This window comes from Tachyglossus aculeatus, chromosome 20 (genome assembly GCF_015852505.1).
Source record: "Tachyglossus aculeatus isolate mTacAcu1 chromosome 20, mTacAcu1.pri, whole genome shotgun sequence".
Taxonomy (NCBI): domain Eukaryota; kingdom Metazoa; phylum Chordata; class Mammalia; order Monotremata; family Tachyglossidae; genus Tachyglossus; species Tachyglossus aculeatus.
Window position 1 is genome coordinate 2,294,419 of NC_052085.1, and position 26,438 is coordinate 2,320,856.

At 43.6% G+C, this 26,438-nt stretch overlaps 1 protein-coding gene across 4 annotated transcripts in view; it reads left to right on the forward strand.

The window, feature by feature from the left end:
• WASF3 (WASP family member 3) overlaps window positions 1-23,777 on the forward strand; it is an 88,267-nt gene extending 64,490 nt beyond the window's left edge. For all 4 annotated transcript variants that reach the window (XM_038761745.1, XM_038761746.1, XM_038761744.1 and 1 more), the window contains 7 exons: window positions 3,358-3,492; window positions 6,251-6,404; window positions 10,374-10,491; window positions 13,286-13,461; window positions 16,919-17,182; window positions 17,986-18,350; window positions 20,323-23,777. In XM_038761745.1, the coding sequence (XP_038617673.1) occupies window positions 3,358-3,492; window positions 6,251-6,404; window positions 10,374-10,491; window positions 13,286-13,461; window positions 16,919-17,182; window positions 17,986-18,350; window positions 20,323-20,480 (1,370 nt within the window). In that variant the 3' untranslated portion in view covers window positions 20,481-23,777. The remainder of the gene's footprint in view (window positions 1-3,357; window positions 3,493-6,250; window positions 6,405-10,373; window positions 10,492-13,285; window positions 13,462-16,918; window positions 17,183-17,985; window positions 18,351-20,322) is intronic.
• The last annotated feature ends 2,661 nt before the right edge of the window (window positions 23,778-26,438 follow it).

The following is a 26,438-nucleotide window of genomic DNA, read 5'->3' on the forward strand; positions in this document are numbered from 1 at the left end:
TGCTAGCTCCCAAAAGATTAAAGGCAATGGTTAGTAGCAGTGGTTTCTCAGCTGGACCAAAGAGTGGATTTCAGTCAATCAACAGTATATATCAAGCAGTTACTGTGGGTAGAGCACTGTCTGTACTAGATGCTTGGGAGACTACAACGCAGTAGAGTTGGCAGACACATTCCCTGCCCAGAGTGCCACTTGGATGATAGCATGGCCAGTCTCAGGAGTGCAAGCTAACCAGAGTTCATCAAACACTAATTTGAGGATTCTAAAGTTGGGCATCCTCTCCAAATACGCAGTCCAGAGGAGCTGAGCCTGAGACTCAGAGTCGATTCCGGCAATGGTTTAGCCTTCTGCCATTGCTGCTGCCACTGTTGGAGCAAAACCCACCTTTCCAGGGGTTTTCCAGGACCCCGGAAAACCCCGAGGAGAAAGTATTTATCATTCCCCCTTCCTAGCTCTTGGACATCTTGGGGAATGAAGTGACCTTTTTTCCCTTTTGGAGTCTAGTGAGCTCTTAGGGTTTTCCAGATGGTAGATTTTGCTTTTCAAGAGCATTAATGGAGTTATAATGAAGCAATTAACCTTTAAATCAGAGAGGCTTAATTCTTATCATATTCACTGGTTAGCAGTCTTTCTATCTCTCATTCTCTCAGCCAGTCGCTTCTGTAACACTATTTTGAGCTCAAACATCATTAGAAAAGTTGTTTTTCTTTGATAATAAAATAGCATCAGTGAGGAGGCTTTGAACATCCAGCAAGCCACACCGAAGTCACTTTTCCATGCAGTGTCAGTACATCTCTTACTCATGTCAGGATTTTTCCCACCGAGAGGCAGATCTACCTTCTTCCCCTTTGTTTTAGATTTCAGAGCGGAAGAAGCAAGTGTGTTTCTTTCACAAACAAGAGTATATTTTTCTCTCAGTGTCTGCCCTGTTCCGGCATGCTCTTGCATTATTCTTTCACACTATAGATGTGCTTGGTGCATCACACCAGGCTGGGTACCAGATTGGAAATGAAAATTGTTTTGCTTAGGGACTTGTATGTGATCGGAGTAAATGACCCCAGTAACAGGAATTCAGAGTGGTAATGACAGTTTTCCCCATCATAAACACAAACTTGTTGTTGTTGGATATGGACTTGGTCCAACCTGATTAGCTTGTATCTACCTCAGGACTTTGAACAGTGCTTGGTACATAGTAAGCACTCAGCATATACCATAAAAAACCAAAAACAGGTGGGCGTTGGTTCTATCATGAAGACTTCAGGCCTGAGGTCATAACTGGAGAAATTGACACTCTCTGCTCAGAGAGCCATTAACTTCCAGATCCCTTTAGGCTACAAAACATATTTTTTTCTACATCAGATTGAGTTTACTTTATTCACTTATACATACGTGCACAGACCTGCGTGTACACACACAAACACACATCTTCCAGAGTGTTTATGGGGAAGAGCCTTTGAGAGTTGTGAAAGGAAAACTTTTGACAGCACTTTAAGTGCTGACACAGCTTTGTTTATCAGGCAGCCTGGAAATCAGGAGAGGGAGAGAGAGAGAGAAGCAGATTTCCCCCAAACCAATAATTGTAAGTGACAGGGTAAAGGCAGAACTCACAGTGACAGGACACTTCTCCTTATTTAACATCAGAAGCAAAAAACTTAAGGTGTTTGTCGAAGCCCTAAGGGACAGCAATGGATTATTGTGTTTAAAGTGTCCCCAGGATACCTGAAATCCAGGAACTCCAACTGTGTATTTTGGTGCATTTTGTTCTGAAAATATTTTTAAAATACACAATAGCAATTATTATGGTATTTGTTAAGTACTTACTGTGGACCAAGCACTTTTCCACATTCTGGAGTAGATACAAGTTAATCAGTTTGGACAGTGTCCCTGAGCCACATGGGGCTTTCAGTCTAAGTAGGAAGGAGTATTTGTTTAGTGCAATCATATTTATTGAGCATTTGCTATGTGCAAAGTACTGTACTAAGCGCATAGGAATTAATTAGGAATTAACCCCCATTTTTCAGATAAGGTAACTGAAGCGCAGAGAAATTAAGTGATTTGCCCAAGGCCACGGAGGTAAGTGGCAGAATCAGAATTAGAACCCAGATCCTCTGACTCCCAGGCCATGCTTTTTCCACTAGGCCACCTCACCAGTCTCCCTGCCTTAGGCCCCTTTCCAGTACTCATTTAATTCCCCTGTTAAATACCATTTTTCTCCAACATCAATTGGCATGCATCTTCCTAGTCCTCAAAAACGTCCAATGGTTGTCTTTTCTCTCCACTCCCTGACTTTTGGCATTAAAACACTTCATCAGATATCTCTTTTCTACTTGGCCATTCTCTTCTCCCCCACTACACACCCAACTTGACCTCTCTTTCATCTCTCCCACCTTCAGCTTCTTCTTCACCACCTTCCCCCTGCCCAAAGCTCCCTCTCCCTTCAGATAGGAAAGACAGTCGTTGCTCTCCCCATCTTCAAAGTCCTCCTGAAACCTCATCACCTCTAAGAGGCCTTCCCTGATTAATTTCTAAGCTGCTTGAGGGCAGGAATCTTGCTTAGTAACTCCTACACTCTCCCAAGCACTTAATACAGTGCTCTGCACAATGTAGGTGCTCAGTGAATACTGTTGATTGATACCGAATTAGGACATAGAACAGTGTAGGCCAAAAGCCATTCCAGCAATCAGCATATTCCTTTCCAGCACCGTCCCTGCTGTTTTTCCAGAATCCTTTAGCGTCGACATCAGTGTGAAACAAGCACATGAATCAAGGGGCTGGGCATTGAGGCAAATGATGGGATCGTGAGTTTCACAAGCTTAGCAATCCTCATGTTTGCCATGTGTCCAACTGTTAGTACTTCTACCCCGGACCTTTTGTGGAATCTGATTTACTGAAAGTGATGTTGTGAGCATTCGGTAATAATGTAACTGGATAAAAATGTAAACACCCTGCTAAGAGAATACGTTTACCAACTCTGTGGTATTGTACTCTCCCAAGAGCTTAGTACAGTACTCTGCACAAGGTAAGCACTCAATAAATATGATTGATTTAGAGAAGGGATGTAGCTATCAGAGCTAAGTGATTCAGAATCCCCTGGCTTTGTGAAGTATATAGAGTTCTGTGTCTGATCAGTTAAACTTTTTCACTGTTGACTTTATTTTCATTGCTCGTGTCAGTTACATGTGAGTCTTCTGGCTCCATTCGCAAGGTCCTTTAGATTTTCTAAAAATGTAACAGTTCATTCTTGAAGCTCATTCCACAGTATACAGTGTGTTGACAATATTATGGCAGTGGTGAAAACATGCAAAGATCGCTTCAGCAATTCTTAAGCAGATGGCTTTCTCAGTCTGTTTTCTTCCATAGGCAAGCATGCTGAAGACATATTTGGTGAGCTGTTTAATGAGGCCAACAACTTTTACATCAGAGCAAATTCTCTTCAAGATAGGATTGACCGTCTTGCTGTCAAAGTGACCCAGCTGGATTCAACCGTGGAAGAAGGTAGGTAATTGCATGACAGCAATGAGCCAGAAGTGATGTTGACAAGACTGAGGTAGTTAATTACGCAACCATCACTCAGCTTCTATTTCATTTTGTCCTTTCCTAGGAGGAACTTTTTTGGAAGAAGGGGGAGAGGAGGTGGAGGAGGAGAGAGCTGACAACATTGGATTAATTAGGGGAAAAAATAGCTGCAAAATATTTCCCAATCTCTCCATCTCATATCCTCTCTCAACAAAAAAAAATCTTTCTACAAGAATTCTTATAATCGGAGGAGGTCCGCTACCCTTCTAGTTAACGAAACCTGGGTTAAGTCAAAAGTAGATTTTTCTGGTTTCTGAATGTTCTCTCTTAAAACCTCTTTAGAGAGGCATTCGCAGCCTTGAGTAGCACAAGGATTGTTCTTGGAAAAACAGAGAGACTGGTCTGGCAGTCCTAACCTGTCCTCATTCTGTGCACGTGTGTACAAGTAATAATAATAATAATAATGATAATAATAATAATAATGGCATTTATTAAGTGCTTACTGTGTGCAAAGCACTGTTCTAAGCACTGGGGAAGTTACAAGGTGATCAGGTTGTCCCACACGGGGCTCACAGTCTTAATCCCCATTTTACAGATGAGGTGACTGAGGCCCAGAGAAGTTAAGTGACTTGCCCAGTGTCACACAGCAGACATGTGGAGGAGCCGGGATTCGAACCCATGTCCTCTGACTCCAAAGCCCGGGCTCTTTCCACTGAGCCACGCTGCTTCTCAAGTACCCTCTCCCCTCAGGATCTCCCACAAAGACCAAATAGGCTCACATTGTCCGATAAGTGATCCCAATTCCCTAAAAGTGTTCTAGCCCCGATGCAGAGTGGAAATGTGCATTATGACAGAACTGTGTGAATGTAAGTCACAGCTGTCGTTTTGAGAAGCGTGAGGGCAGGTGAGAGGATGGCAGGAAAGAAATCTGAGCAGTATAGTGCTACCCAGGGAAAATGTCTTCCCCTTCCTTGTGTTATACTTAAGCCAACTTTCGTGATGTCTTGTTTCTCAATGTCTTTTTTGAGGTTCTTTAACTTCTCCATGTTTCCTTTTAATGGAGAAAAATATTGGGGACTTCGCCTACTGAGCACAGGTGATCATTAGAGATATTAGGTTTCGAGTCTGTAACTAATATGAATAATTAACAGTGCTGTGACATTGACCTGCTTTCTCTCAAATTTTTAAATGACTTTTCAAATTTCAAAATAAAATTTGTGAACTAGAAATTTGGCAGGATTGAGTAAATCAGCCCTCTGGCACCGCTAACCTCACTTGAAAAATTCTCGCTCAGACAGCAGAAAGCCACAAACTATATATGTTCTTTAAAAATTGTTATCCCTTTTTTAAGCAGGGCTTTCAGGAATTCTGTACTTAATTTAGAATGGCGTAGAGGACCCTAATTTAAGCCACCGTTGACCTTTCAGATTAGTACGCAGTAATAATCACAAAAGAATAACTCTGGTCAACTTTCCTAAGAGGCTGCAGTTCAGGGTTGAGGTCAAAATCAGTCAATCAGTGGCATTTATTGAGCACGTGTGATGTGCAGAGTACCGTACTAAGCACTTGGGAGAGCGTAATGTGGCAGAATTAGCAGGCACGCTCCCTGCCCATAATGAGCTTACAGTCTAGAGGCAAACAAGAGGCCTTCAGGCCCAGTTTTCATTTGGAAAAGCCATTCAGCTTCCACAGACGTAAGGGTTAGTAGATTGCATTGGGCACACAGTCTCTGTGCTTTGGTTCATAGAATGAAGGATTAATCAAGGGAGAGAGAAAACCCTAGCGGAAGCGATCACCAGATGTCAATATTCAAGATCCTGAGGGAACGGACGGTGGAAATCATCGAGACAAAGGCAGTTGCTTTTTAGGAAATTAAATTGAAGAGGCTTAAGGTAGCCGTCAGCCCAACCTGATGGAGAGACAGCCCAAGAGACCTTGGAGTCCAAGAAAACTGATTTTACGTCAGTTAGGGTGTGCAGGTGGGTGAACAAAGAACAGCCAGCAGCGCATGGCAGGACTTGGAGGTTTCCAAGATGCCAAGGGCTTCACTTGGAACTCTAAAGAAACTGAAAAAGTGAAAGGGAATGCTATTAGGAGGGAAAAATTTGGCCAAGGGACAAAAGAAGAACGTAAAGAGATCCAGCTTGGTTGTGTTGAGACAGGACAAGAAAAGCTAAAACCTGAAGAAGAGGCTAAGTGCAACAGAGGGTTCCAAGTGTGGATAATAATAGACATAATTAAAATTCAGACGTTCATTTGTTCTATACCGGGTTCAGTTGGTTTCCTTCCACCTATTAAAATCCCCTGTTAAGATTGAAAATGCTCTGCAAATAACTGCTACCTGCTTTTCCTCCAAATCTTTTCCACCTTCCCTAAATTTGGTGAGAGAAATAATCCTTTAAATTTAATTATATAGGTACATTTCTAGTTCAGAGGTTAGCAATGTATTAGCAATGACTTTTCCTTGGAGTACATAAGCTGAGGCTCATTGACCTCTAGTGCACTGCTCAGACGGGAGAGAAATTGAAAAACTAAACTTCTTTTTTACTTGGTTTTAAAAATCCTGTCTTAGGGGATAGGATACCTGTGTGGTTTACAGAAGGAAAACGACAAAATAATGTCAAGTGAACCCTGAGAAGGCAATTTATTTGAATAATGTACCAGAAATATTGTTTTCAGGCTAGGTTTAAGCATGTACTCTAACAGTTTTGTTATGGAAACTAAACTTTTTTTAAAGTGTCACTACAGGATATCAATATGAAAAAAGCTTTCAAAAGTTCCACAACCCAAGACCAGCAGGTGGTTTCAAAGAATAGCATTCCTAATCCAGTTGCTGACATTTACAATCAGAGTGATAAACCACCCCCGCTGAATATTCTTACACCCTACAGGTTAGTGCTTACCTGCTCTTAGAGTTCCTTCTATTCTTGAATTATTGCTAAATTCGTGAAAAACAGACAGTACTGTGGGAAAGCTTAGAGAAGCTTCGACAAGTATGCGTTCGTTTTCAGGTTGGAATGGAAAACAGGCATCATTCTTTCCAAATTTTACAGTGATGCAAAGATATTGAACATATTATTAGAGGGCCTTTTGCACCTAAATGAATGATAGGTTTTAATTTTCTAGGTGTTGGAATGATTGCATCTAAGGACTGAACATTAATTTGAAGCTTGGCTTTCTCTAGAAGTGGTGTGACAAAAGTTCTAGGTTTGTGTTTTGCTCATTTCACTGGAAGGTTATGTTAAGTGAGCTCCATAATTCGTGGACATAAGCAAAAGCAGGTTTGTCGGTGTTAATATTTCAGCAATGTTGAGGTTTTTATTATTCATCACACAAAAATTTCATTATGCAGTGTTGCTGAATATATGGAAACAATCTGATCAACATGATAAACTTCTGCTACCTGAAAGTAGCACAATATTTAAAATAGGCTAAACTTTCAGGGACGAGTACAAAGTAAAGGAAAAATCAGATTGTAGCCTAGGTCACTTTTGTGTTCATGAAAAATTAGTGGATAAACCCGTAGGTTGAGCAACTGGAGTATAGTTTTAGAGTATCACAAGATACTTTTGCACATCGTGGGAGAAACCGTGATATAAGGCATGTCACTTGAAGCAAGAACCTCCTTCTAGCAACAGGAGACAAAGTGCCACTTTAATACATGGCCATGGATCATATCCTCGGATATACTGTGTACTTGTTTTAATAAGTATTGGAGGAGGGAAATTTTATAGAGTTTTATAAAGGTTTCAGCATAATTGAATAATAATTTACTTTCACGAAAGCTAATTTTCCTTCACTTGGTGCCTCCTGATGGTCAAACTGCATTCTAGTTTAATTCAGGCTTGGTAAAACCTCAGTCTTCTAAGTGACTGAAAATTAAGCAGCTAAAGGTCATTTCATCAATCAATCATATTTATTGAGCGCTTACTGTGTGCAGAGCACTGTACTAAGCGCTTGGGAAGTACAAGTTGGCAACATATAGAGACAGTCCCTACCCAACAGTGGGCTCACAGTCTAAAAGGGGGAGACAGAGAACAAAACCAAGCATACTAACAAAATAAAATAAATAGAATAGATATGTACAAGTAAAATAAATAGAGTAATAAATATGTACAAACATATATACATATATACAGGTGCTGTGGGGAAGGGAAGGAGGTAAGATGGGGTCATTTGGCCCCAAATGAACCATGGCCCATCAGCCATCAGTTCAGGCATTGTGGAAGCCAAACATCAGCAAAGAATGGATACTGTGGGTTGGGTGGGGTCTGGTTAAGGGGACTTTACAAGGATTGGTGCTCCTTCCTCTGCTTCCAGGGATGAAGCACAACCAGATCAGAGCCAAGTTCCGCTCAGTCGAGAACAGGATTCCCAGTCTCGGGGTGGGAGAATTCAGAATCCAAGATCCAGGTTAAGCAGAGTTCGCCTGACCAATTTGTTTTGTGGCAGTAGCGTAGTCCCGGGATTCAAATGGACATACAGTGATGTTGGAAGTGAAAAATGAGCTGCAACGGTCTTGAGCAAGGACAGTGGAGAAATCTTTAAGAAAAAAAACTGATAGGACTTGAAGGTACCTTTGCTAGTCTAACATTTTTGCACTGACACTCTATTTCAGTATATTAAACTTTAACTGAACTTGGCAATAGTTGCTAGAAACTGTGTGTCCCAAAGTTTGAAATTTCACCTCATCCTGAGGAAGAGAAATTTTATTGTTTCGTAGAGGCAAATGCTAGCAGATCCCCCACTTTCTCTCTTAGGCTGTAGCCAATAAGAAAGGGGTACTTCAGGATTGAGCAATAATAGTATTTTCAGTTGAAATCTGTATTTGTACATGAGCTGCCAACATTTAAAGAGGGAGGAGAAGGGGGGAAAAGAAAGGAATTTTTAGTTATCAAGTGTCTGTTTCAAGCGATGTGATCAACTCGGTACAAACTTAAACAATTCATGTGGTAATCTCTCTGAATTGCCAGCATTTTTCTAAGGCTCAGATGTAAACTCACTCCAAACTTTAGTAAATCATGTGAGAGCTTAGTACATGTTAACGTTGCTGAAACCAAAATATTTATTACTAATAATGATATAGTAAAATGCAGAGAACAGTTAATCCATTACACTGCAGAGTATCAAAAATGTAGGAAAGTTGTGCCTCAGAAAGGGTTAAAAAAAGCACGTTAGAAGACCTGCTGTTTCTTTGGCTTAAAAAGTCTATGTTAAGGTAGCGTGCTAGGTAAAAGTGACATCATTATCATCATTGAATAGTATTTATTATTAAACGCACTTGCTTAATGGGCTGTCAGATGCTGTCCTGAAGAAACTAGAAATGCAGAGTAATTACCAAGTGTTTTGATTGCTTCAGGATTTTGTGGTTGATTGCTGATTAATATACATTGATTAATACTGTTCAGCTGTTTTGGACCTACATTAACTGAATGTTGATTTGAGGTCTGAAAAGTAATAGAAGTATTTCAGACATTGAAGCTCTATACTCTGAGTTCTAGGCGGTTCCTAAAAAATTAAAGAAAACTCAGTTGATTGCGGCTGCCAAATTCAGACTTTAGGCTGTCACGAGCTTCTCGGGAGTCTTCCTCCTCAACCATCTCTTCTCTTTCCTGTCCCCACTGCCTCACGCCACTGTCCCTTCCTGCCTCCCTCCTCCATTCCCACCGCAGATATTAGGCACCAAATCATGGAGGAAGATCTCGAGCCCTTCTGCACTCCTAGTGTCCTCCCCTTCATTCCCAAAGGAAAATATCATGGATAATGAAGTGGTTTTCTAATCCAAGAGGCTTTCTCTCATGGAGATTTCCAATCCTCTACCTGGCCAAGCATGCAGACAGGCAGTCGGGCACTTGAAGTGGTCTTGGGAAAGTCTCAAGGAGAATCCACCATTCTTACCCTTGGAGACGTTTGTTCTTCCAGCTTGGCTGGGCAAGCTAACATCTGAGTGTCTGGAGAAGTCCCTAGAGAGCAATCCAGCTGAAGATATTTTTTTAATGGTATTTGGTAAGCGCTTACAATGTGTCAGGCACAGTACTAAGCGCTGGGGTAGACACAAGCTAATAATAATAATAATGATGGTATTTGTTAAGCGCTTACTATGTGCCAAGCACAGTTCCAAGCACTGGGGAGAAGGACAAGGTAATCAGGTTGTCCCTCGGGGGGCTCACATTCTTCAACCCTATTTTACAGATGAGGTAACTGCGGCACAGAGAAGTTAAGTGACTTGCCCAAAGTCACACAGCTGTCAATTGGCGGAACCGGGATTAGAACCCAGGACCTTCCGACTCCCAGGCCTGTGCTGTCCATTAGGTCACATCATTTCCACTGGGGTCTCTGGGGTCTTCCTCACTTCCTTTGGGGACTCCCCAAACTCACTAGATTAGCGTGGTCCGCAAAATCTACCTTGGCCCAGGGTCCATGGACTTCCCCTTCCCGGTGACCAGTTTCTCTCCCACTGCGAGATTACTTCTAGTGTTTCAGGAAAGACAGAGACCCAGAAATCATCCTATCTGTATCTAGATTCAGGCCAGGACAGTTTAAGGGTAATGCATGACTGTTACGAAATATCCCAAAGTGGGTACGATGGCTCCCTGTTTTGGGTGTGTTTCAATTTTTGGGTATGTGGCGTATATTGATTTTCTGGTTATAAATGTAGAGATTGAGAAAGTGCTAGTGGATGCTGAGAAAGTTTATTTTCCCCAATCACAGAACCGTATGCATTTTCCTAAATGATTACCGGATGAAAACCTCAAAGATTTCACTGAGCTTAAACCGCTTAGTGTCTGATATTAAGCTTACAGATATAAAAATCTGCATATTCCCTTTGTTTCCTTATTTCCGAAATCTCATTTTTATAGAGATGATAGGAAAGATGGATTAAAATTTTACACGGATCCTTCCTATTTCTTTGACCTCTGGAAAGAGAAAATGCTTCAGGATACAGAAGACAAACGAAAAGAGAAAAGAAGACAAAAGGTAAATGTTTCCATTGGGGTGACTGCATATAACCTGGGCAAAGTGAGCAAATTAGTAGACTTTCGACCTCTTTGAAATAATTTGAGTGTTAAAATTAGTGTTAACGTTTTCTCACAGATTGCACGTTTCATATAAAGCAATCTGAAAAATTAAAACTAGCAGAATTAGGGTAGTTTTTTCAAATGACTCAGTAATCGTTTGAGAACAGCTACTTTCCATGTGGCATCAAAAAAAACCTGTTTTGCTTCAGCAAGCATGTAGGTGCTCAAATTTTGACTATGTTTTAAATTTTGTCACTTGATTTTTCTGCCTTTGGTGTCCAGCCACAAACAGAAAGGAATGTTCTAAGATGATCATTTGAAATAAAATGTTCATCCTTTTAATTTTCCATATCTTTGATTACAAGACTTGGAATATATAAGGTCACAGAAAGTAAAGCTGGGAAGTTCGTGTTCAGAGAGATTGGGCACTAGAGATGGAATAGGGAGATTGGACACTCGAGATGGAACTTCCTTAAAAAAATGGGAAAAATAAATGGATAAAGACAAGAGTTGTCTAAGAATTTATCAGTAGATTTTCCTGAGGAATTAGTATGCCCACTTTTGCAGGATAGCCATCAGAAGACTTTAGTGACATTATTTCAGCAATGTTTCAGGCATTTTGTTGAATTTAATAGGATGAACTTTTCGTTTTTAAATTTGGGGCTTTATTAAGGGAGGCAGTTCAAGAGGAATTGGTTGCTCAGTCAATAGTTAGATTTATTAAACACTTACATGCAGAGCACTCTGCAAAGCCCTGTTTTTCAGGCCAGTTCCCAGGCCCACAAGGGCCTCACAGTCCTTTAATGGGGAAGGGCAAACGCTTAAGTGGGAGGAGAGGGTGGGATGCAAGAAAACTACAGTAGAAGGTAACAGTTCATTGTCTCCTTACTTCTCGGACCACCCCCTAAGAAACCTGAGACCCTGGGAGTTGCTGGGTGGGATGCTTTGCTGGGGATGGAGGTGGTCCCGGCTTTTTGGTCACCCCCTCTGTAAGCCTGGAGGTTTGGACCTCAGTGTGGCTCTGGACTATCGCCTGCCACCCGCTCTTACCAGAGGTGATTCCTCTCATACTGTATCCTTAGTCCTGATTAAGTTTTCAATAATTTAAAAAAAAAAACTGGGAACATTTTGGGAGGTTTGCAGAGTTCTCCTGGCAGTACCTGTGGGAAGGACACAAGGATGCTTTTCATCTCAAGTGGAACAGAAACAATTGAAATTAGATAGGCCAGGCTTTGCTGCCATCCTTCCCCAGGGAGTAGTGCAGAGCCTTAGAAGGGATTAGAGTGGCACTTTCCAGGAAATTTTTAATGTAAGTAGCTCTTATTTTTATATTTAAATTTCTCTCAAACGTCTCTTGAGGGGAAATTATACTTTCTTATGGTTGTCTTAATAAGTAAGCCGGAAATGACAAAAGTTAACAATAACCTCACTGTCTCAAAACACTTAGAGTTTTCATTTCTCCTGGGTGTTTTAAGATCAAGAGAATTCATTAGTAAAGACTGATAAATCTGAATTGCTACAGGATCTAAATATTTGTCATGTAAGCATACTTGTCAGTTTGTATTTGAAGGCCACAGAAAGAAAGACTTGGGGTAAGAGGATGTTACCATTAGGAAGCTGAATTTATAAGGTGATGTTATCTCCACCCACCTTATAAGTTTGTTTAAAAACAGTTTGAAACAAATCCCTAAAATCTGTTGGGAAATTTGAGACTTGACACAAAGCAGCAGTGGTAAAGTCCAAAGAAGGACTGTCTGTCTTTAACCCATTCCCTGTCTCTAGCCAGCAGTTTCCCACCCTTTCCCCATCACTTTGTGAGGCGCTTGGTTGGAAGAATGTTAGCAGGGAAGAGGTCACCCAAAAAGCGTGCTCAAGCAATGCTGTCTTTCATTTCAGGTGGCCGGGGGATCCTAAAGTTTCCATTCCACCTCCCCACTTCACTTGATAGGTTGGCCAAAATTAACCCACCCATTTGTTATTGAGTTGTGGAGAGAATTGGGAGAGAGAACAGATGGCAGAGGGCATGAAGGTGGGAGAGTGGGGAGAAAACATCTTTATTATTTGGGCAGGTCCAGAGGGTGGGCCCAGGGCTGCCAGTCAGGCAGAAACATGGAATTTCCTTAGCTGGGATGCCACCTCCAAAACTATTGTAGAATCCATTTCTGGAAAAATAGGGTCTCAAACATTTCTTCATCATTTCAGGAGATTTCCATCTGTCACTCAAGTTTTATGGTATTAAAGGATTTTAGGATGCCATTTTCAAATGTGACACACCATTGTGTTTTAAGGGATTAAAGACCAAGTTAGATGCATGCCGTGATGCGCTAATAATTTTGATTTAATTGTTTTCATTAATCAGCTATTTACTTGAAAGAGAAACCATTTTATTCCCATAAGACTCTAAGTTTGAAGACAATGTTTGTGAAGGATAGAAATAAAAAGGAAAATTATTTTTATTTAAAGTTGCCTTTATGAATTCACTATACCGGACCTATTTAATGTAGGTATTGTTCATTGCATTCTCTTTGCGTAAAGTGGTGAGCCCCATCATAGTTTCTTTATCTGAGAAATAACCATTATTTTATGTACTCTGTGTGTGTGTGTGTGTGTGTGTGTGTGTGTGTGTGCGCGCCTGTGTGTGTATTATGCTCCCATTTACTCTCAGGGCTTGTCGTTCTGTGCATCATACCTGTATTTAACCTGTTGTTTTCCCTTCTGTCTCGGCATGCTTTCTTTCTTTTCCTGGATCCCAGGAGCAAAAGCGCATAGATGGCACAACCCGTGAGGTGAAAAAGGTTAGAAAAGCCAGGAACAGGCGTCAGGAGTGGAATATGATGGCCTATGACAAAGAGCTTAGACCTGACAACAGGTTGTCTCAAAGTGTGTTCCATGGAGCATCTTCCGAGGGATCCCTGTCCCCAGATACTAGGTCTGTGTGCATTAAAATTCCCCTACCCCGTGTGACGGTTACCTGGGCAATGCATGTAGCTGCCAAGGAAGCGTGTACCATGGCGTGTCTTCCGAGGGAACCCTACCCCCAGATCCTGTGTCTGTGTGTGTCAAAGCTCCCCTTATTCTTACCTGGACAATGTGTTTAGCCTCCGAGCTCCTTATCTTTGTCACAGATGGAGCGTGAGCCCCTAGCTGGAGGAATCTCAATGTCTACAATGCATGTTCCAGCACCTTCCTCAGAAGCTCAATTGAAGCCTGGTGAAATGCGGAGGCACTAGTGTTTGAACTGTTCTATCGTCCATTAGTTTTTGGCGTAATGCTCAGACCCCTCCTGCTTGAATTTGTGATGCCGTTGAATTAGGTGTGATGCGTGAACATCTGTGTTATGATTGAAAATGGCAGTAATCATGGAAGAGACTTCTCCTCTGTGTTTTCCCTTAGCAGGTTGAATTTCCATTGGCATAGAATGTCTGGAAATGGTCGGTAGGTACCGTCAATCTTATAATTATGCAATAAGTGCAATGCTTGAAAACAAAGAAAGGGATGGATAAGAAGTGTACTTTTTTTCCTGCAGATTTACAGGGAAAGAACCTCTTTGCAATTTACCTGAAATCGGTTAGCTGTTCGAGGGAAATACTTTTCATCCAGGTCCGGAGGGCAACTGCAGTTCTTCAGATGGAACTGAAAGACAAGCGGCAGTTGGAAAAGTTTTTAACTCATTGAGATTCTTTCTGCTTTTTGATTTGTAGCTCTCTTTTGGACAAAGTGGGAACTTTCTGCTAATCTTCCTTTAAAAAAGCCTCGGTGGAGTCCCACTGCCACTCATCAACTTCTCACTGGTGCTTTTTATTTACTTCTAGAAGACAGTTCCTTACTGAGTTTTATTTGTCCGGCACATCCCTGGTCCCCGGATTCTGTTTCTGACCTGATGGGAAGACAAAGCCATAAGTGATTGTCTGTACATCTGCGTGGCTAGCTGGGCAATAGATGTCACATAGGGCTTGATGGGAATTCTAAGCCAGTTTCACTCTCAGACTTTGCCTATTTTCTCTTAGTTCTCTTTCCATCTCTGCCAGCTGAAATGAAAGCTTCTCTTTGGAGTTCAGTTCCTTCTGGAAAGCACTCTGAGGGTGTGGCGCTTCATTTTTCTCATCAGATCTTCCGGTTCAGCGATTATTTGTCTTACAATTCCTTGCGTACGCAAATAAAAGTTACCTTTCCACTCTTGATATTTTTACCCCAAAAGGGATGGTTTGTTTCAGGCGCGATTCCCTCCGAACCCAGAAGGATGAGGACGGACGGCAACTTCCCCCCACAGAATACCACCCACCTCCTCACACACCTGTAGCCCCAGGTTGGCCCGGCCCTCTTGATTCCTAAAGTGGAGGGACTTCAAGATCATTTGTGATTTCCTCACCTTGGTTTGGAATAATTTAGTTTCAAAGATTACTCCATTTCCCTTGTTTTTTTTTTCCCCTGAGCAGTGTGTCGGCTTTTGATTTTTTGACTTTCTTCTTTTCTAGCATTGACTCCCGTAACAGTCCTCCTCCTCTCCCTGCCCTCGGCAGCTGTTCTTGTCTCCCATCGGGATTTCATCCTTGTCAAACCTTTGTGTTAAAGAAAAGTTGCACTGAAGTGTGCCCCTTCCCGGCGTCACAGATGTGCACAATGGTTTGGTGCCAGAGCACACCATCACCCAACAGGCTCGCGCTGTCCGATGAACAGTCCCCAGTTCCCTAACAGTGCTGTAGCCAGTCTGAGCACTCACCATCTCCAGGATCTGATTACCATTCTACCCCAAGCACACGTGAGGGAAGGGCCAGCCTCTCTGAGACCAGGCCCGTGACTCAGAGTTTCAGTGCCACAGCTACCAGGGACCTAGTTTTACTGAATCAGGACAAAGGGGGCAGCTCCCCAGTGAAGCTCCCCAATTTTTTTCCACACAATGACTCTCCTTGAGAGTGTGGCCTCCCTTCCAGAGTTCTCAACGCCGAACAACTTCCACCAATATTTCTCCCATCTTCAGCTGGCCTCCACATTCCCTTAGTACTCTCTCCTTTCCTAACCACCATCTGTGTCCTCCCCCCATCGACCACCCCATCTCCAAACCATTTTTAAACCCCCATTTTACAGATGAAGTAACCGAGGCCCAGAGAAGTGAAGTGAATTGCCCAAGACAAGTGGTGGAGCCAGGATTAGAACCCAGCTCCTTCTGACTCCCAAGCCTAGCTCTTTGATTAATTGGCCAGAAGCAGCACAGACCATAATGCCGTTCAAACCCAATTCTGGAGTTCAGACCCCAGTCAGGGAAGAAACAGAGCCAAGAACAGCTGGTTCCCCCAGGAAAAACCATTTGGTTCTAAACTGCGTCCCCTTCATTGAATCATCCTCTTTGAAATCCACTTTGTGGCCTCGCCGCTCCTCCCACAATGTGTATCTGCTTTTTTTGCTTCAGAAACAGAAACACAAGGTGAACCCTAGCAGAAACCCGCCAGTAAATGTGAGAAAAGTACGAACAAGAAGCGAAGAGTGGGAGAGGAGGAAAATGGGCACTGAGTTCATGAGTGATGCAAAAAAACTGGAACAGGCAGGGAACAGGAAAGAGGACCGAAAGCCCAAAGGGTTTGTCTTTCCACTTGCCTCCAGTCCCTGGCTCCAGGCTGCTGGCTTGCTTGGGTCTTAACGTACCAAGGGGCTCTAGCTTACTGACTCTGTGTGTCCCTAAACAGAGTGCACGATTATCTATTACTAATGCCACCCAGCTTTGAACAGCTCCACCAAACCCCTCCCCAATCCTCCCTTGAGCTTACTTATCCAACGCCCCAAGACACTTTGCATCTTTAGGAACCCAGCTCTCGCTCCCGACTAATACAGTTGTTTGCATTCCTTTCAGCTTCTCACGCTCAGCCGACCATTCCGAGAAAACGAAGGCCTTCTGACATTCAACTTTTCTCGGCCTTGGTTAAATGCATTCATATTATTCTTGATTTTCCGCTGTCGCTGTTCATGTTTAACAGGTTCACCTGCGGCGATGTGATTTTAACTTTGTGCTTTCCAAATTTCCCTGCAACTGAAGTCCGTGCCTGTCTTAGACGTTGCTTTTTCGTTTAACGTGATTTGTTCTATGCCGTTTGCCACTGAGTTTGAATAAGGTACCGTATGTTGATAAGGTACCGGGAGGAGATGGATTGCCTCCCTGCTACTTGAGCTAATTTATTCACGTTGAAACTTTGAATTTGAATCCAAGCAACATTTGGCCTCCCTAGCAAAATTAATCACTATGAATTTGTTGTGGAACTAAAACCCGTGGTAAAAAGAGGGAGTGGAAATGAAACCTGCCTCGTTTCTTTGTACAGAACAAATCAGTCTTTGGGTGTCGTGGAGCCAGGGAGCCTGTTGTGTGAAGGCCAATTTTCCCTCTCCTTTCCCTTTAGGTCCCACGCTTCCGACATCACTGACTACTCCTATCCTGCCACACCAAACCATGCTGTCCATCAGCAGCCGGCCACTCCTTCATACGTGATAGGAGACACCCAACAATTTGGCGGGGGGAGCCAAGGCCCCGAGCATGAACACAGGCCACCCTCCGCCTCCATGAGGCACCCGACCTTAAACAGACCGCAGCAGCCCCCACCCCCTCCGCCCCAGGCTGTGGACGGAGCACACGGCTCCGGGCCCCTGGGCCCGACAGACTACGGGTAAGCACGCTTTACACCCCTACGATGTATAGCTGTATACATGTATCCAGATAGATAGCTCTAGATCTAGACACACACCTACATAGATGTCACCATCCTTCCAATTTGAAGATGCTTCTGATGGAAGTATTCAACTGCGAGCAAGTGTGCGACTGATGAAATGACAGAGGGACCCACAGTCGTAGACACACCATGCACCCAAAAAGGCTGCCCTTGTTGTGTTGGCATGTGTCTATTTGCGGCACCTGGCACTGTTTTCTCTTCTGCCTCCTTGTCTCGTGTTCAGAAAGAGCCGCTCCTTTTTCACGATTGCAGTATTCGGCGCTGGTCTTCCTCAGCAGTTGACTCCCAGTTTTCAGCTGGGATGCAGTATTATCTGAGACCTTTTTTTTTAACCCTGTCCCTAAAACGTTTCCTCTGTCCCCCTGACTTTTGGCAGGTGCATATATAATTTGTGCTTGTACAGCTATTTTTGACCAACAGTGGCAACGTTGAAGTTGAAATAACTGAATACGTTTGCTGGGAATTCACATTTCCCTTTTTTTGTGGGGGCGGGGGCGGCGGGTGGTATTCATAATTTCAGCCTCTATAAGTGCCTCTGAGGAAGTAAGACTTTTTGCATTGTGGTGGTTAATTATGTAGCCTCTTCCCAAAACCTCATTCCCCAACAGTAGGGTTTCCCTCTTAGAGGACCCTTAGTGATGCTTCCAGGCCGCTCAGTAGGAATGAACTATATTAGCAATTAAGAGAACGTCATTGTTTGGCTCTGTTAGTGACTGTGTTGGCTTGATCCTTTTCATCAGGAGGCATCCCGCTCAGATCATCGACTTCTACAACCCTTCAGGGCCCCCGCCGCCACCGCCACCTCCTCCTGTGATTCCTTCGGCGCAGACGGCTTTCGTCAGTCCTCTGCAGGTTCCTATGGCACCGTTCCATCCTGCAGGAGGGGCCGGTCCTACGTTCACTGCCCCTCCCCATCCGCCCTCCACCGGGCTCGTGGTACCAGCTCCCCCTCCTCCAGGACCCCCGCCGGGTCCTCCTGCCGCAGGAGCTTCTCTTTCATCCTCCCCAATGCACGGACCCCCGGCCGCTGAGCCAAAACCTCTTGGTCCGGCACAACCGCCGATTAGCGATGCTCGGAGTGATCTTCTCGCTGCCATTCGGATGGGTGAGTGCGTGCCTCTGTGCTAGTCCTGTCTGGCTGCACCTCCCTCTCCCTGAAATGATCATTCATGATTATCATTCAAGAAATGATCATTCCTTGATGAGCTTATCAGAGTCGGGGAAGCAGTGTGGCCTAGTGGATAGAGCACAGGCTTGGGAGTCAGAAGGACCTGGGTTCTAATCCTGGCTCTGCCACTAGCCTGCTCTGTGACCTTGGATAAGTCACTTAACTTTTCTGAGTCTGTTTCCTCTTCTGTAAAATGAGGGTTAAAAAGCTTCTCTCCCTCCTACTTAGACTGTGAACCCCATATAGGACAGGGACTGTGTCCAAACTGATTCTCTTTTATCCATCCCAGGGCTTAGTAAAGCGTTTGGCATGTAGGAAGCACTTAACAAATACCATTATTATTACTACTGTCATTATTATTAAACGTTGTGATGGACCAGTCTCCTTTTGAGTGCGAAGGGTCCTTGAGCCCTCAGCTTCGTATAGCCAGGAGGGGCTCTCTTGGGGCACCTCACGAGCGCACCTCGATGTGCCCCCGTTAGTCTGCTGCAACCGTCCCATGTTTCTTTGATCTGTCACCTGCCAAAAAGCAGGGACATTCGGGGTGCGGCTCACCAGTCCAGCATCTTGCGGTCCGGCAACTGAGGTCGGAAGGAAATGCCCAATACCCAGCCCCGACTCCGTGAGAGCAACTCTCCAAGAATTAACCTGTTCATCACTGGCAGGTAACCCATATTTACTTGGTGAGGATATCAACAGTAACAGGAATGGTCCAGATAGAACCCTAAACCAGATTTGGGAATAACTGCACCATCCCCAATCTGGAACTCATTCTTAACATTCTCACAGGGCCTCAGTCTTGCCGCCAACCCCCTACCCTCGTCCTGCATCTGGCCTGGAACGCCCTCCCTCCCCAAATCCAACAATTACTCTCCCCACCTTCAAGGTCTTACTGAAGGCACATCTCCTCTAAGAGGCCTTTCCTAAGCCCAATCCTTTCCTCTTCTCCCACTTCAATTTTTCATCACCCTGACTTGCTCCCTTTATTCATCACCCCTCCCAGGCCCACAGCACTTATGTCCATATCTGTACTTTATATATGCTAACATCTGTCTCCCCCCTCTAGACTGTAAGCTCATCGTGGGCAGGAAACGTATCTGCTATATTGTTGTATTGTACTCTCCCAAGCGCTTAATACAGTGCTCTGCACACAGTAAGCGCTCAGTAGATACGATTGAATGAACGAATGAACCCAGTCCCAGAGGCTTTCAACACTGCTGGAACACTGCCATTGTTCTCTTAGGAGCTGCCCTGCGGACAGCTCGCCCTCCCGACCCTCAGCCCGCTAGACGGCCCCAGTCACAAACTTCCTTCCCTTTTGGGAAAACCTGCCAGTTTTGTTCCTATACTTCTTGGCTCCAGGGGTTTTCTTCATTTTTCTAGCTTCCACCTCCACCTCCTAGCCCGATTCCTCCCCTGGGATCGCCTGGGCTCTAGCTGGTGTCAGGCGGGGTGAGGAATCCATCAGTGGTTCTGGCGGATGATGGACATCCGTCCCATCCCTCGGGAGGGGTGCCGAGGAGGGAGCAGTTTTCAGTTCTGGTGGCTTTTGGAAACTCCTTCCACATTCCCCGTCCCTGTTCGTGGAGCCAGGGGGGGAGCCCGAACCGTTTCAGGGAAAACCATGAGGAGCAGAATCAATGCCGGACACAAATTCACTTCTGCTTTTTTAAAGAGTTAATTGCTTTTGTTGGAAGAAAAGCTGGCCTCACCCCATTTGTGTATAGGCCTCTTCTCCTGTCATGGAAGTTCTCGCCCACCTAAGTCTCTCCCTCCAACACTTGGTTGAGGCCCCACCCAGAAATTTCCGGGCCTTAGACCCGGTGCCTCCCCAATCCGGTGAATTGCGGGGGCAGTTTTAGGAGAGGAAGGGAACACCTAATTCTGAATCATTGACCCCCGCCCGCAGGCATTCAGCTGAAAAAGGTGCAAGAGCAGCGTGAGCAAGAAGCCAAGAGAGAGCCGGTTGGGAACGACGTGGCCACCATCCTCTCCAGGCGCATAGCTGTGGAGTACAGCGATTCTGACGACGATTCCGAGTTGGATGAGAACGACTGGTCCGATTGAGACAGAGCTCAGGAACACAGCATACACGGCCGTCCCTGGGACTGTTCGCCCCGCGGGCCCCCACCCCGGAAGTCAGTGCGTGAAAGAGCACTGCAAACCCAGAGTCACCTCAGCGTTCAGATATTGCTGTTATAATGCTGTCGCTTCGCAGTTTTGGTATTCATGATGTGGCTGTGCTTCCGCAGATCCCAAACCTGGGTTTTTTTCAGTATTTACTGTGTAATACTCAGTGCCGCTAAATCTAGCAGATAGGTGCCGCACTCAAGAAGATAGGCTGTAGCTGTTGCACTGTTACGACACCAGTGTTTTATCCTGCTCTTGGCCATGAGAGTACATGGCGCAGTTTTAGTTCACATCTGCTGTTCAGTATAACTGCTAACGCGGTATGTATTTGTGAGCCGCCTGTATTTGTGAGTCTTGGAGGATCAGTAACTCCATGTCTGGGTAAAAATCTACAGGTGAGTAGTGCCGTTTGGCCGCTTCTGTTGTGTGTTTCTGTGGAACTTGGTTCAAATCAGTCGACCGGTCCACATTTATGATGTCCCGAGCACGGTATTGGGTGCTGGGGAAAAAGGGAAGCAGGTCCAACCTGAGGACATAAGGGAAATCTCTTCCCCTTATGATTTGTAGTCACTTTCTTGGTTTAGGAACATTTCTGTGAGGTTGAACGTTTTGTGAAATTTTCATTCCCACTTCACTTTCCGGCCCTCCTGAGGCACCATCTGAAAACCTCAAATTTGGAGGGGCCGATCCTAGAGTCCCAGTCCAAGGAAACCCGGTGTTGTTTTGTAGAGCACTTTTCTCGTTTAGAATTGTACCCCTGTCCTAGACATTATTTAATCCTTACACATGGTCCCCATGAGCTGGGGTCTGGGAGCAGGTTTGGGTGGGGAAACTGAGACCAGAAACGTTCTGTGACTTTTCAGGAGAGATCCAGGCAGAGGGGAATTGGACCTGGAACCCAGGGCTTTCCCCATCCACGCTGTCCGGGATTTCCAGGAGCCAGGTAGCTTTGAGTAGTAGCCGTCAGTGACATTGTAAATTGCCACTCCCTGTAGATTGGTATCTAGAGGAGATGAGGTGGGCGTCTTAGGTTCCCAGTTAATGTGCCACAAGAACCCGATTTGAGTAGGCATCTTCAGTTAGCATCTTAAGTAAGCTCTGACTGAGTGGAGAGAGAGAGAAAGAGAAATACCTTCAAGGTGTTATCTCCACAACCAGGGTAAACCGCATTGGTTGGGCTCTTTCTCTGCCTTGGAAGACCTCACCTGTGTTTCGTTTTTGGACAGTTAATCACATTTTACCAAAATGGACCTCACTGAGTTTTCTTAATTTTTCAGGTAAATCTAAAAGCAGATCCTCTCTCTCCCTGTTTCATCCTTCTCCCCTTTTATTTCTTTCAGAGAAAGGTATTTAAGCTTGAGGACCTGCTCTCACAAAACATCTTACTCTAGTAGTTCTTTAAGAAACCTATTCAGCTTGTGCATCTGAATAGGTTGGTATTGGATGGGTTGCCCCTGTTGGCTATTTCTGTGGAGCTGACACATTTTTGCACCAACTCCTTTGCTTTGTGAACTATTGGCTCATACCGGGAAGAGATAAACATGCTGTCTTCTCTCCTGATTCTGTCCCATTGACTCTAAAATAGAAAAAAATAGTTTATTCAGTGAAAATTATTTTTTTTTCCTCTTTAATTAAAATTCCTTCCAGGTGAAGAAATGGGTATCATTCTAGTTCTGACATGTGGTCCAAGCTTCATGGTTTTCTAAGTCTCTTCTGTCCTCAACGGGCAGAAAGCACACTCAAATACCTACCTTTACATTTTTCTAATCTATATATCCTCTTACAAGAAAATTAATAGACCCCATTTATAAAGATGCAGCTACTTAATTACTAGCTTTCTACTCGTGGTTTAACCTGCTAGCGTGGTTTGATTTTTATCCTAAATTTCATTAGTGCGGCAAAAAAGACTTCCTCCTTTGTGTTTACTGTTCTGAAAAGGATATTGTTACATGGCATACATGTACAACGTCAATCTGCCAGACCCTGTTGAGTGTTTTAAATCGTTGGAATGTATTTAAAATGGTATTTCCGCTTTGAGCTCAGGCACGAGAAATTCCATTTTTGTGGTCCAAATTGATATACCAGAAACAGCAGTTGCACCCTTTTTCTGTACCTCGATTAAAGATTGGTGCCCGGCATGGAAGGAACTGGTGGGCACGTGCATCATCCCTCGACGCACTCGCAGATACCAGTCATCATCAGAAACGTGGCCGCTGACCAGGTACGATAATGGACTGCAGAATAGCCAGAGAAGCCCACTCCCCTTCTGGAACTTTCTCCCTGAACATCCAAAGGGGAAGACATAGAAAGTGTATTTGATTAACGTTTGAATCAAACATTGTTTCTCAGTGGAGATGTTTTAAAAATAGTCTTATTGCCCTGCCTCAGAAAAGACTTAGAAGGGGGTGAAATACTCAGCCCCACAGAGATTGCTGACTTTCCAGTGTTGTCTCCTAGATCATTGAAGAGTAGGAATATCGATTGTACTTGATTATTGAGTTTTCTTTAGTTAGGATCATTCTAGAAAATAATATACATATATATGTACACACACATGTATGTATATATATTACGATGAAATGTTCTCATATGAGCAAGTAGCGAAATGTGGTGAACATTTTGTGATTACTTGCACCCATTTTTAATTGGTCAGTAGAAAACAAGTGATACATGGTATTCTGTTGCAGACTAGTGGAATATAGCAGACAGGGTAACCAATCTTTTTTTTTTTCTAAACTTGAAGTATTTTGTCATCTCCTTTCAGTATTTTACCAATAGAACTAATTGAATTTAAGTGGATTGAAAGGTATTTTTTGTCTTAATAGGGCATTTTTAATCTGTTTGTATACCTTACTCTAGATTAACAACCTGGAATAAAATTTCATTTTTGACCCTTGAGGCTTTTCTTGGTTTAGATTACTACAGAGCCCAGATCTTTATTCTCTTTGGAGCGGGTGGAGTCATAATTAGCGTTTCTTTCATAAGGAAACTGGAGAGTCTTCATGATTTGCATTAGAATGGCCACACAGTGAAGGCGAAATTTGAGTATAGCCAGATTTTCAGGAGAGCAACATTTTCTGCTACACCTTCTGAGGTGCAGTTCCATCTCACTCATGTAAAGGAAATGAAAGCTCTTTGGTTTTAGAATTTTATCTCCACTTTAGTACAATAGCTGCTTTTCAGTTTGTCCTTTCTAAATTGAACTTTAAATGATTGAAAAATAAAGAAATCAAAGAAAATCCTGGTCACAGTTTTTTATTGCTCATCCCAATGAACAGACAGAAGAGTTGCATTCTGAATTAGTGTTTCACCAGTACGCTTTCTGTTTAAATGGTTAATTACGCTCAAATGGTATCCCCAGATTTAAGGCATCTTGCTCCAAAGAAGATTTTTCATCAGCCGTGCCTGTGTCCACTTGTTTCTTAACAGTGCAATTGTTTGTAAGCCTCATCTTCAGTCTTCAGAGGAATAATAATAATAATAATAACATTGTGGTATTTGTTAAGTGCTTACTGTGGGCCAGGCACTTTTCTAAGCGGTGGAGTAGATACAAGCCTGGACAGGTTGGACACAGTCCCTGTCCCACATAGGGCTCACAGTCTGAATCCCCATTTTACAGATGAGGGAACTGAGGCACAGAGAAGTGAAGTGGCTTGCCCAAGGTCACACAACAGACAAGTGTCCAGGATTAGAACCCAGGTCCTTCTGACTCCAAGGTCTGGGCTCTACCCACTAAGCCATACTGCTCCTTGTTAAAGACTAGTTTTTATAATTTTATGTATTTTATAATAGCTGCTGCCCCAGAGATGTTTCTGGACTTGGGTGTCCCTTTTCCTTTTTGGAAAGAGGAAATGATGCAAGGCTGGACTTGTACTTGTTTAGTTCTGTTTAACCTCAGAATGGAACTATTTAGTGTATTGCTCTGAGAAACAGAATCCAGAGGTCTTCTGGAACAGAGCAACTGAAAGCTTGGATGCTAAACTTCAAGTTAATCAATCAATCGTATTTATTGAGCACTTACTGTGTGCAGAGCACTGTACTAAGCACTTGGGAAGTACAAGTTGGCAACATAAGTCCTGCAGCTTAGGGGCAGGCTTTGTTTTTTAATTAGAAAAGTGAACTAAATTTTTAGCTTCTAATTTCCTGACATTTTCCCTTTGATTTCAGGTTTTGTCATAGGTTTCTGGCCTTGTAGTTTCACTTTAACCCTCCAGATGGATGTAGGAGAGCCGTCAGAATTGGATGTGACCTTTCAGCTAGAGAAAGAAGTAAGATACCCTCAATCACTTAATAGTATTTACTGAGCGACTACGAGTGTGCTGAGCACTGCATTAAGTGCCTTAGGGGAATTTCATAGAATAAGAAACACAGTTCCTTCCCTCAAGGAGCTTTCAGTCCAATATGGAAGACTGATAGACACCAGCCATTCACAAACGGTTGGAGGAGAAAGAAATAAGTCTACAGTTATTGATAACAAAATATAGATGGATGAATATAAGTTAGTGTGTTGAGAATATGTACAAATGCTTAGAAGGATAGGTGTGTATACATAAATGGTAAGGGCAGCCTTTGTATTAAAGTGACCTGGTAGATGGAGCTTAATCAGGGAAGGCCTCCTGGAGGAGGCAGAGTTTCAGAAGGGCTTTGAAGATGGAGAGAGCTGTGTTCTGGCAGGGGGGTTACAGCCAGAGGGAAGAGATTGAAGGCGGGAAAGTTGAGAAGAAGAACAGAGAATAAGGGTTAATGGGAAAAGAAAGTTGATAGGAAAGACAGAGAGAACCGATGGAGTGCCTCAAAGCTCATTTCCCTAAACCAAGGGACCCAGCCAGTAATGCTAAAGGATTTTGTAACCTTTCAAGACTGAGGTTGAAGCCTATAATGCACTAGTTTTTCTGAGTATTCAATTTCTTGCCAATCTCTGGCCTGTAATAATAAAATAATAATAAGAAGAATAAGAATGGCATTTATTAAGTGCTTACTATGTGCTAAGCACTGTTCTAAGCACTGGGGAGTTTACAAGGTGATCAGGTTGTCCCATGTGGGGCTCACAGTCGTAATCCCCATTTTACAGATGAGGTAACTGAGGCACAGAGAAGTTAAGTGACTCGCCCAAAGTCACACAATTGACAAGTGGCGGAGCCAGGATTTGAACCGATGACCTCTGACTCCAAAGCCCATGCTCTTTCCACTATAAATTTCAAGGAAAATCCAAGTGTAGTTTCTTTTCCCCCTCTTGCTTTCAATTTACTTTAACCTGTAGTAAATACATATTGCATTTAAGGAAAAATTTCTGAGGCATTAGTGTGTTTATGATGCGTTAACTGAATGCCTACTATGGGCTGAACACTGAATTTAGCAATGTGTATGAGAAGGAAAAACCATATTCTCCTCCTCCCATCGTATCCCAAACAGGTCAGACCCTCACTAGAATCTTGTGGCCAGTTACGAAAGATGGTTTAGGAGAGGGATTGAAAAGTTAATAATCAATTAATCAATCCATCAATGGTATTTATTGAGTGCTTACTGTGTACAGAGCACTGTACAATACAATACAAGAGTTGGTAGAAACATCCCCTGCCACAAGGAGTTTGCAGTTTATGCGGGGGGTGCCTCTCAAATGTGAACTAAGGCTGCATTCCCCAGCCTCGAGTTCCCCAATTATTGTTAAACAGGAACTTTTCTATCCAAAGTTCTGCGAAAGAGCAAATTTCCTATTTTACACATGGGGACACAGAGCGGTTGAGACATGTTCAAGGCAACCCAGCAGAGGCGGAGCAGGGAACCGCCGATTCTGAAATCAGAGATCGGCCAACACTTGCCTAGCTAATGCCTAGGAGGCTGGCTTGTTCTTCAGAGGCAAGCTGCGAGGGAGAGCGATAGCAAGCAGATGAACGT